Source organism: Hydra vulgaris, chromosome 12, assembly GCF_038396675.1.
Source record: "Hydra vulgaris chromosome 12, alternate assembly HydraT2T_AEP".
In the NCBI taxonomy this organism is placed as follows: Eukaryota; Metazoa; Cnidaria; class Hydrozoa; order Anthoathecata; family Hydridae; genus Hydra; species Hydra vulgaris.
In genome coordinates, this window is record NC_088931.1 from 57,267,501 (window position 1) to 57,280,000 (window position 12,500).

A 12,500-nucleotide genomic window follows, 5' to 3' on the forward strand; every position below is an offset into this window, starting at 1 on the left:
AGATATTCCTATATTATGAACAGTACTGTCAGTCATATGAACATCTACCTTCTGGTAGAGTTTTTCTGAGGTGTATTTTGAGGTTTCCTATAACATTTCAAATGTTGTTTTTCATCCACCTGCAATATTTGCTGTAGTTTCTGAGGCAAATGCTAATGTAGGCAAAGGAAAATAATATTCTTGGTTAATATGTAAACCAGAAGGTGCAAAGGTCCTAACATGCTTTCGAGTGGTAGAGTCAGTTGTGTGAGTTATATATCACCACTATTTTTAGCTTGAACAACTCTGTCTGCAATCAAGCCAAGAGAATATGTGTGCATCTGTTTTAGTTTTTTATGTATGGCACTGCGTGTTGGGAGTGTGTTAGAATCAATAAATATGTTCTCAATAGCTTCACAATTATTTTTATTGTACTTAGATATACGGTCAGTTTATCTGGAATTTTCCATTTTGTTTTAAAAATTCGACTGCCGATTACTTTCAGTGTAATTTGCGTTTCCCTCATCGAGAATCCTTCTCCATCTAATTCTGCACATGCATGGTAGATATCACTTAAGACTAAGTTTTTTGATTGTCGCACATTAGGTGGAACATAAGTATTGTGAGAACTATCTTCAAATATTATTTTTGATTGTGATCTCGTCATGTATGGTAGTTTTGGTTCACTTACATCAACAAACATAACTCTCATTTTTTAAATTGGTTCAGTATCTTTTTCAAAGAACTGATATTCATTTTTTGTTAATTCTTTTCAAGAAATTCATCTTCATCTTCAAATTCACTTAACTTGCTATCATCATTATCAATGTACATTGTCTGATAAACTGCTATTTCATTTCTTATCTTTTTCTCCATTTTTCTTTTGTCATTAATAACTTTTTGATGGAAAGTTTTATCAACATTTTGACATGGAAAACTTCTGTTACCTTGCATGTTTTCTAGATACGAGTAGTCTTCAGCATTTATTGAAACACCAAAAAACTTCTCTAGCTTTTCACGATGTTCTGGTTGAAGCAGAAAATGTCAAAAAATTTTTTAAGGGATTCGTTCATAGAAATACATCTACTTAAAAAACTTAAAAAATCACCTTGCTTGTTTTTGTCGACGTCTTTTAAGTAGTGATATTCATTGACTTCACTTTGCAGGCGTTTTAAAATGGCCTGATATGATATTGTGTAGATATTACGCTCTGTCCAATGAATTTCTAATAACTTTGCAACCCTTCGACAAGCACTTTCAAAAAATAATTTATTGCTGACTCCGTTTAAGACAAGTGCAAGAACATCTCTTAGTAAAGGCGACTTTGTGTGATAAAATTTATCAACTACAGGGAGACTTTCTAAAGGTGTTTGTTAATTTTGATTTAAAACTAGTTTGTTATTACGTCATTTTACAATTTTTTTGATATCTAAATTTAGTTAACAATAATAGAAGCTAAGTAATCTCTAGCAAAGCAAAACAAAAGCTATTTTTAAGTATATATAAGTTTTACATTTTAACAAAAAATTATTATTTATTTTATTTCAAATTTCTCCAATCAAAATTTAAATTACATAAATTTTAACATTAAGTTGCATAACTTTATACGCAAAAAAACCGCTGCAAAGATTTTTCTTTTATGTTTTTGTTTTGTTTTTTGTATCTTTAAAAATGTTTAAATAGAAGTAGAAGGCCAACCACAAAAAAATTGAATAACCTGAATTGTTTTTCAAACTTTTCTAAAATAATTAATAAAGAATAGCTGGTTAAACAAAAATATAGAATTTTTTTATAATTCACCTCCCCAAGGAAAGCCACTACAGATGAGGAGGCTACTAGTGGTTATAACTCTCTCAGCTCTATAATTCCTAAACACGAACCTTGATAAACAAGGTTGCTGCGTGGAGAAACAAGTTGAGCGCGGTACTAAAGGGGACATGGTGGGAATCGAACTCAGAACCTCTCGCTTATGAAGCAAGTGTTCTACCACTACCGCATATTATATATATACAATATACATTTATGTATATACACAGATAATATTTCTCTGTATATATATGTATATGTATGTATGTATGTATATATATATATATATATATATATATATATATATATATATATACAGATAATATTTCTCTGTATGTATGTATGTATGCATGTATGTGTGTGTGTGTATATATATATATATACACACACACAGGTATATATATATATATATATATATATATATATATATATATATATATATATATATATATATTCAGAGAAATATTATTCATATACATATTGGATAAGCCATTAAGTAGAATGCCAAGAATATGTAAAATGGTTGTTGCTAAGGTTGATTGATAGTTAAGTAAGTTATAAACTAATCAAACGGTACTTTTTATTAATTTTTATGTACACTTAATAAATAGAAAAATAACATGTAATTCAGCTAGATTTTGTTTTTAATTTTTCTCTCAGTAAAACTTTGATATTTTATATTGATAAGTATGACCATTCAAATAATTACTGGTGGTAGTGTGTGTGTTTATATATATATATATATATATATATATATATATATATATATATATATATATATATATATATATATATATATATATAACAGACCTTGTTTTAAATAGAAAACGGCTTAGCACATTAGCTCATCGTGATTTTGACGCCATAAAATTATCTTTATTATTTTTTTTTATTTAAGGACATAAACTTTTTAACTACTGCAATAAAATAAATTACTGCAAAACAAGTTTATTTTACAAAGAAAAACAGATCTAGAAGTGTTATTTCTTTAATGCCTTGTAAACATGTTACAACTGGGGTTGTAAAATGTTTACAAGGCATTTAATTTTTTGTAAAAATTGAAAAGGAAGAAGAACTTTTTAAAATATGTGAACATGTCCCTCCACTTCATTTTAGCAGTTGGGATATAAAACAAACATCCTATTAGTTTTTTTGCGTTAATGCACTATTATTTAAAAATCAGATAATTTTCCTAATGTTAGACTTTCAATAGAAACATCTGATGACTGCAATTTCTCATTAAAATTATGTTAAATATACGTTGTGTGATCTCCACTTGAACAATTGCTGTAACTCTATGATACATTAGTGAAATTTGTACATATTGTGGAATGTCTATTTTGTTTCAATTTTTTTTTTAACATATTAATCTTTCTTTTCTTAACATTTGTTTAGATGAATTAAAATATCTTAATTTTTTTTTCATTATTTCTTAAAATTGCAAACTTGCAAATAATGAATTTCTACTTTTAAAAAGTTATTAACAAACAAAAAATATTACTTGTTGCAAAAACTCAAATTAATTACTTTTCCAGTTTTTTTTGTGTGATAAACAAAGATTTAAGTTTACAAGAATAATTTTGTTGCAGTGTAATAAGTTATAAAATGTTTACAAGGCCTTTATATTTTTGTAAAAAATTGAAAAGGAGGAAGAAAAACTGGGAGGAAAAATTTTTTTTTAATTTAAATAACTTTTTTTTTCAAAATTCTTTCTAAATTATAAGGAAATTTCTTTTTATACTTTTTTGATATTGCTCAATCTGTTATTTATATAAAGCTGATGTAACTATTGTAAATAAACTATTGTATATATATATATATATATATATATATATATATATATATATATATATATATATATATATATATATATATATATATATATATATATATATATATATATATATATATATATATATAAAATATGCCAGTATATATAAACAAATAGTAAACATATATTTTTATATAGATGTATACTTTTTATATAGATGCATATGCCAATATATACCCAAATACCAAATATATAAACAAATATATAATTTATTATGCATTATATCCTAGACCCGACTAACAAACCCTGCCGACTTTGCCTAGGCTGGGGTTGTAAAAAAATTCATAATAAGCTGAAGCTAGGGCCCCGGTTACTTACTACAAGGCTAAGTACACAAAAATATTTGTATATATATACAAATATTTTATATATATATAATATATATATATATACACATGTATACACAATGCGTATACATATATATAAATATATATATATATATATACATATATATATACATATATATATATATATATATATATATATATATATATATATATATATATATATATATATATATTACTTATCTTACTTTTTTCTTCAACTTGAAGTTTCACCATTGCTGGATCATCAGGAAGAGTAACTCTTCCTGATGATCCAGCAATTGTGAAACTTCAAGTTGAAGAAAAAAGTTAGATAAGTGTTTTTTTACTAATTTATATATATATATATATATATATATATATATATATATATATATATATATATATATATACATATATATATATACATATATATATACATATATATATATACATATATATATACATATATATATACATATATATATATATACATATATATATATACATATATATATATATATATACATATATATATATATATATACATATATATATATATATATATATATATATATATATATATATATATATATATATATATATATATATATATATATATATATATATATATATATATATAAACACATACACACACACAGAAAGCTCCTGATATAATTATACTCAAAATTTTGTTTACATCATAGCAAAATAGGAACAAATTAGGGTTTACGCGCAATAAAAAAGTTACCTTTTTATTAGCAGGATCTGAAATTTCATTAGCATACTCAATAAGCATGTCACGAAAAATTTTGTTATTCATTGCTGATTTTATTCGTTCCAATTCCTAAAATTACACTTAACAATACATAACATAACTATGATACTATTACAAAAATATTTAACCATAGACATTAGTTCAGTCACATAGCGAGAAAGCTTTTCTTTTCTTGCTTTTTTCATTACTATTTGCATAAGTTGGTTTGATTGATTATTAATTGAATTGAATTTTAAATTCAGAATTTTAATGAACTCATTTACATTAAACTTAAAGTCATTTACTCTCTATTCCTCCATCAATATTTCCCTTCAAAAAAACAATCATTCTCTAATAAAAGATATATATAAAAAGGTACAAAAATACCTACATACTACTTTTTAAAATATGTGAACACGTCCCTCCACTACATTTTTGCAGTTGGGATTTAAAACAAACATACTATTGGTTTTTTTGCGTTAATGCACTATTATTTAAAAATCATATAATTTTCCAAAGGTTAGCCTTTCAATAGAAACATCTGATGACTGCATTTTTGCAGTTGGGATTTAAAACAAACATACTATTGGTTTTTTTGCGTTAATGCACTATTATTTAAAAATCATATAATTTTCCAAATGTTAGCCTTTCAATAGAAACATCTGATGACTGCATTTTCTCATTGAAATTATGTTAAATATAAGTTGTGTGATCTGCACTTAAACAATTGCTGTAACTCTATGATACATTAGTGAAATTTTATAACATTCTAATAAGCTTTACTAATATATTAAATAATTGTTATAAAATACACCATAATGGTAAATTTTATACTTTATAAGTTTACTTATTTACTATCTATAATTTGTCTCCTAACCATGCATGGATAGATCTAATTTATTTTTGAATGACATGACTTTTATCTAGCATTTTTTGTTGGCAAAATATCTTTATAGATATTATTTAAATAAATTTAAAAAGATTTTAAAAGTATACATAAGACATAATATACATGATTTTTTAGAGTTGCTATCAATTATTTTAAAGTTTTTTCTTTCTTATCATTTCATATTTTAACAAGAAGTCTAGGTATATGTATATGTATGCTGAGGCTTTAATATATACATTATTAACTTTAAAAACATACATACATACATACATACATACATACATACATACATACATACATACATACATACATATACACTTATTTTAGCAGATTTAAATTGGCACTATCATAATATACTTTGCACATTTTAAGTTTAAAATGTTGACTATAATGCAGACAGTTTTTTCTTAAAAAAAAAAAAAAGACATATTTTAATCGACATCTGCTCAATCATCCAGTTTTGGATTAACTAGCACTGTCATTGACATTTGTACTTGATCTACCTATTTTTAGCAGAATTTGCTGTTGATAGTAATTAAATTGATTAAAAATTGAAATTAAACCATGAATTCAATCAAATATTATGAAGTCAACTGTTTCCCACAGTATGAAAACTATAATTTTTGGCTAATTACAGTTCTTTTATTTATTAAAATCTAAATTTTTAAAATTGGTAAAGTTTTAAAAATCGGTAAAAAGTAGAGCTTTTTTGGATTTTTTATTTTACTATTATAAATTCTTTTATATTTTGGTTCTAAAAATAAACTGTTCTGAACATTTTTTTACGTGTCGGAAAATTTCTAGCATTTTGAAAAATGGCATTAAAAATAAAGGACAATGTGGAAACTTTGATTTAAAAATTTTTACACATAACATACGAAATATTTTATACAATTTCTATATATAAAAATTTTTCTGTTAAAAAAATTTGATTGTAATTTTAGGTGTAGATTTTCTGGCTAATTTTTTTTTTTCTTATATAGGATATATTATAAGGGATCTTATTTAGTTATACCAAAACTTCATCAACATTAAACAGGGTTTTTAGCTCTAGTTTAATTGTATCAACTTGTCTGCAGTCAAAATCAATCTTTAGTAATCAATATCTATATTGGTGCTAAATGAAGACGAAAAAAAGTCATGTGATAATAGATAACTCACACTTAACCCATATTGTTAAAACATTTTCTAATAGATCATCAGACCTATAACAAGTTTTATTAAAAAGTATTTTAATTAGAAAATGTAATAATTATATAAACCATATAACAACCAATAAAAAGATTGGATCAGATAAGCAGAAAAAAAGCAAGAACAAATAGAGAAATAAAATATCAAGATTTTTTTACTTGCTACCTAAGAGTATTTATTTGTTATTTGAGACTTCTTGTTTTTTGGAAGTGTTTGCTTGCTTACTGATTTTTTTTTTTTATTTTTATTTATTTTTATTTCTAACTTTTTAACTACTTAAGTACCTATTGTTCTGGATTATTATAAGTGTATTTATGTTTAGTGTACTACCTTTATATTCATTTATCATTACTACTTTAATGATATTTTGGTATGTATATTGGCATGATATTGTTGCTTATGTACTCTAATTACTTATTTTTCTATTCTAAAGTACTGTTTATTGCTATTTTTTATTATAGTTATTACTATATACTATTTGGCACTTTTTATTATAATTTATGTTGTATACTTATTTGCTAATGTTTTATGTTATGAATTAGAGCCACTGCATTATTATCTCTCATCTTTTTGAGTTTATTATTATTTTACATAATGTTTACAAGCTATTATTATTTTACATAATGTTTACAAGCTATATTTCATCTAACAAACTCCATTTTTTTCTAAAATCATACTAAATTTAACCAAATTGTTTTACACTCCTAATACCTTATCATGCCATCTAAGAATATTCAATTTTGCTCTTTTTCTGACCTTAAGCTGGACCAAACATATCATTAGCACAAGAATACTAATTTACTATATTCTCTCGACACTACATCAAGTCCACAAAATTCAATTTCAGATCTAAATAATCCCCAAGGTTCAATTAATTGTAAATACTATGACACCATAGATTTCAATAAAAAAGTTAATCCTAATTCAGATCTTTATATTCATTCTTCTTTACCATATCACATTGATGATCTCTGCAGCTTTATTAGCACTCTTAATATATTACCTGTGGCAATAGGTATTACTGAGTCAAATTTGTATGTAAATGATACAAATATAACAAGCATAAATGTAAATAATTTCAACATCAAGCATTGCCCCACTGAGGCTAAAAAAGGAGGTGCTCTTCTATATCTAAACTCTAATTTAAACTACATAACTCGCAAGGACCTAAAGATCTACTCTTCCAAATGTTTTAAATCCATTTTTGTTGTAACTATAAAGCCTTACTTAAAAAATATAATAATTGGTAAGACGATTTCACTAATAACTATTTAACTCCACTAATAGATATGTTAAATATTGAAAGAAAAGTGTTTGTCTTATGGGGGATTATTATATAGATATACTAAAATATAATGAATCAAATCTTATATCTTGCTACCTTGACTCTCTTATTTCATTTTCATTACATCCTGTTACAATTCTACCAACATGCATAACAGCTAAATCACAAACAATTATTGATAAAATTTTTATAAACTTTAATTCACCTGACCAAATCTCTGGCAAACTTACTATTTCAATATCTGATCATATGGCTTAATTTATCTGCATTCCTAGAAAAACTAACCACCCTAAAAAAAGTATATCTTACAGGCGATGCTTCAAGAACTTAAACAAAAAAATATTTATTGAAGATGTTTCCAACATTAACTGGGATCTTTATATTAAAAAAGATGATGATGTAAATCAATCTATTAGTTTTCTTTTAAAGACATTTGAAAACATATTAGAAAATATATTAGATCAGCATGCTCCATATAAAAAACTAACTAAGCAGAAAATTAAACTTAAATCAAAACCATGGATCACCAATGGCATACTTAAATCTATTTCCATTAAAAACAGACTATATAAAAATGCACAAAATGTAAAGATATTTGTACTAACTGTTTTCTAAATTTAAATTTTATAGAAACAGAATCAGCAATCTACTAAAAATTAGTAAAAAATCCTATTATACAACCTATTTTAGTAAAAACTTAAACAATATTAAGAACACTTGGAAAGGGATAAAGAAATCATTAATATAAAACCTTCCTACTATAGTTCAACTCTCAAGCTTAAATTGAAAGAAAATATTATCACAGATCAAACTACTGTATCGAATATATTAAACAACTTTTTTGATGCTATAATTTTTCTTCTTTATATTAATGACCTTAATAACTCAATTAACTTTGCAACTCCTTACCACTTTGCTGATGATACTAAATTGCTCATTATCAACAAATCTTTAAAAAAAAATTAACAAATACATTAATCATGATCTTGCCAATTTAGTTCAGTGGCTTCGCTCAAATAAGCTTTCTCTCAACTGTATCAAAACTGAACTGTTCAAATATTCAAATCTAATAAAACAAAAATCAATAAAAATTTAAACTTTAGATTAAGTGGCCAGAAAATCATTCCTGTAAACTCAATCAAATATCTTGAAATTATAATTGATTCCAACCTATCGTTTGTATCCCATCTTAAAGACTTCACGATTATGTCAATCTGGAAACACTATCAAATATATATCATGCCATTTTTGGCTCACATATACGATATGCTTGTCAAATATGGGGATAATCTCAACAGCAAGCAGTTTAAAGGATCTTCATAACAAAGCCTTAAAATACATTTTCAGAATTACAAATTCAATCCTAATGTGCTGTATCTTACTTCTAAGATCATTAACCTATGTGACCTTGTTCAAATCTTGAATTGCCAGTTTGTCTGGAATCACCAACACAAAAACCTACCTCTTACCTTCAACAATTTTAAACATTGTTCTGTTACTTATGGATATAAGTCTATAAAAAAATAAAGTATAAAATTATGGTATAACCTTCCCCATGACGTAAAAGCTCTTCATTCAATCTATGTTTTTGAGAGTAACCTATTCCATTCCTTCCTAATCAAATACAGTTAATAAATCCAAAGATATGTGTATCTGTGTATAAGTGTTTGTAATAAGCGCATGTAAATAAGTGTGAATGTATATGTATGTATGTGTATATGTATGCATGGATGTGTATGTGTCTATGTGTATGTTTGAGTATATTTATATATGTATTATATGTGTGTATGTGTATATAAGTATATATATACATACACACACACATATATATATACATATATATATATATATATATATATATATATATATATATATATATATATATATATATATATATGTATATATACATATATATATATACATATGCGGTATATATGCGGTATTGGTGCGGTTATATATGCGGTATATATGCATATTATATATGCGGTATATATGCGGTATATATGCATATTATATGCGGTATATATGCATATTATATATGCGGTATATATGCATAGTATATATGCGGTATATATGCGGTTATATGCGGTAGTGGTGTAGTGGTAGAGCGCTCGCTTCATAAGCGAGAGGTTCCGAGTTCGATCCCCACCACGTCCCTGGTAGTACCGCGCTCAACTTGTTTCTCCGCGCAGCGGCCTTGTTCGTCAAGGTTCGTGTTTCGGAGTTATAGAGTTGAGAGAGGGTTATAACCACAATTAAGTAGCCTCCTCATCTGTAGTGGCCTTCTGGGCCTTGGGGAGGTGAAATAACAAAAAAAAAAAAAAAAAAAAAAAAAAAAACATATGTGTTTGTGTGTGTAAGTATATATATATATATGTGTGTGTGTGTATGCGTATATATGTGTATGTGTATATTATATATATATATATATATATATATATATATATATATATATATATATATATATATATATATATATATATATATATATATATATAATACACATATATAATATTATTAAATGTGTGTATATGTATTTACGTTTGTATATGTGTATTTATGTCTTTATGTATGTGTGTATGTATATGTACGTGAGTGTATATACGTATATTTGTGTATAGTATATATATGAATCTACATATATGTGTGTATATTATGTATGTATAAAATTATTGTATACATACCTGTATCGAATACAGAGGGATATAAGTATATGTATTTGTGAACATAAGTGTGTATATGTGTTTGTATGTATGTATCTATATATGTGTGCATGTGTGTGACTAATACTAAATTACTATAATTTTTTTAATGATTACTGTAATTATTTTTATTTTTGTCATTTTATTTTTATTATTATCATTTTACTTTTATAATTGTATTGTTATTATTGTTACTACTACCATTTTTATTATTACCACTATTAGTATTTTTACTCCTTCAACTTTTGATGTTCGTTTTGTCACTGCTCTGGACGATTAATATTACTATTAGCATTAACAATATATTTAATAGCTTTTATTTGCAAGGTTTTTACTTAAGATTAGTACATGTACTATTTGTAAACTTTTGTAAATGTAACAACTATTTCAGAATATATGAATTGATTGATTGAATAAAACCATATAATATAACAAAATATAAATCAGTATATATAAACTTTTAAGTTTATACAAAAAAATTATTTTTTAAAAAGCACGCAGTATGAGTGCATATTATGCATTTATATATTAACAAACAGTATATTCAATTTATAATTACTTATACCGATATGAATTGTCCTTTAAATTATATTAAAATATTTTAAATTGACATCAAAATAAAGATATAATAAATATAAATTTTTAAAGAGAAAGATAATAAAATGCTTTATTATATAAGTATTACCTCAGGTGTTATTTGAAATTCTTCATTAACATCCATTTTGATACTCTAGCTAATATTTTACTATATAAAAAAAATAATTTGAACAGCAGTTTTTTACTGCTTCTTTTTGTTTAATCTAGTTTAATCTACCATTAAATTATTATTATATATAAAATTGAATAACATCTATCTATTTATATATATATATATACATATATATACATACATACATACATATATATATATATATATATATATATATATATATATATATATATATATATATATATATATATATATATATATATATATATATATATATATATATATATGTAGGTATGTATGTATATATATCAGGGTGTCTGCCAAAATCTTAAGGTGAATTTCCCTGATTTTTTCCTGATTGTTTTGATAAAAAGCATTCAGAACAAAATAAACTGAATTACACAAGTAATGTAAAAGTAAAATATAAAGCTACAATCAACATATATTTAAAAGATGAAAAATAGGCATACACCAAATGGTTCAGAAAAAATAATACTGAAAGAATGATAAAAGTTTAAACAACATTTTTATTTCTTGTTAAAAAGACTAAAAAATATTGTCACACAAATTTTAAAAAATCTTTTCAAAAACAAATAATAACTTATATAATATACTTTTAAATATCTATATAAATTTAGATTTTACTGTATATAAATAATAATAAACTAATATTAAAAACTTCGTTCTTTACTTTTCTAAAATAATAAATCAATTGTTTTATCTAATTTTTTAATCTCTTCAATCTTTCCTCTCTTGAAGAATAACTTTTTCTTCAATAGCATAAGTATGAGGTTTTTCAGCATCATTTGCAGCTTTCACAAGAATTGCTTCTGAATCACTTTTTAGTATTTTTTTTCACTTTTTCCATAAAAAACTTTTTATATTGTAAGTCCTTTATGTCTATAGCAAGTAAGCCACTTTTTAGATTTTGAGCATCTGTAAACTCAGTGTTTTTTTTGAGCAGCCATTTCAATCTATTGTTGACTCTGTGATTTTTTCACAGATACTCTCAGTTCCTTAGAGATAGCTATAGATTCCGGGTTTGAGTC

At 24.5% G+C, this 12,500-nt stretch overlaps 2 protein-coding genes across 2 annotated transcripts in view; both read right to left on the bottom strand.

The window, feature by feature from the left end:
* Nucleotides 1–11,554, bottom strand: part of LOC101238094 (protein kintoun) — a 67,359-nt gene extending 55,805 nt beyond the window's left edge. Inside the window, exons 1-2 of the mRNA XM_065813820.1 lie at nt 11,428–11,554; nt 4,670–4,765 (exon numbers count right to left, since the gene is read on the bottom strand). Coding sequence (XP_065669892.1) covers nt 4,670–4,765; nt 11,428–11,463 — 132 coding nt within the window. The 5' untranslated portion in view covers nt 11,464–11,554. The remainder of the gene's footprint in view (nt 1–4,669; nt 4,766–11,427) is intronic.
* Nucleotides 11,555–12,299: 745 nt separating this feature from the next.
* LOC105843251 (uncharacterized) overlaps nt 12,300–12,500 on the bottom strand; it is a 32,961-nt gene continuing 32,760 nt past the window's right edge. The window contains exon 3 of the mRNA XM_065813822.1: nt 12,300–12,500. This exon is cut by the window's right edge and continues 1,792 nt beyond it. The gene's annotated coding sequence lies outside the window, so the exon portion shown is untranslated.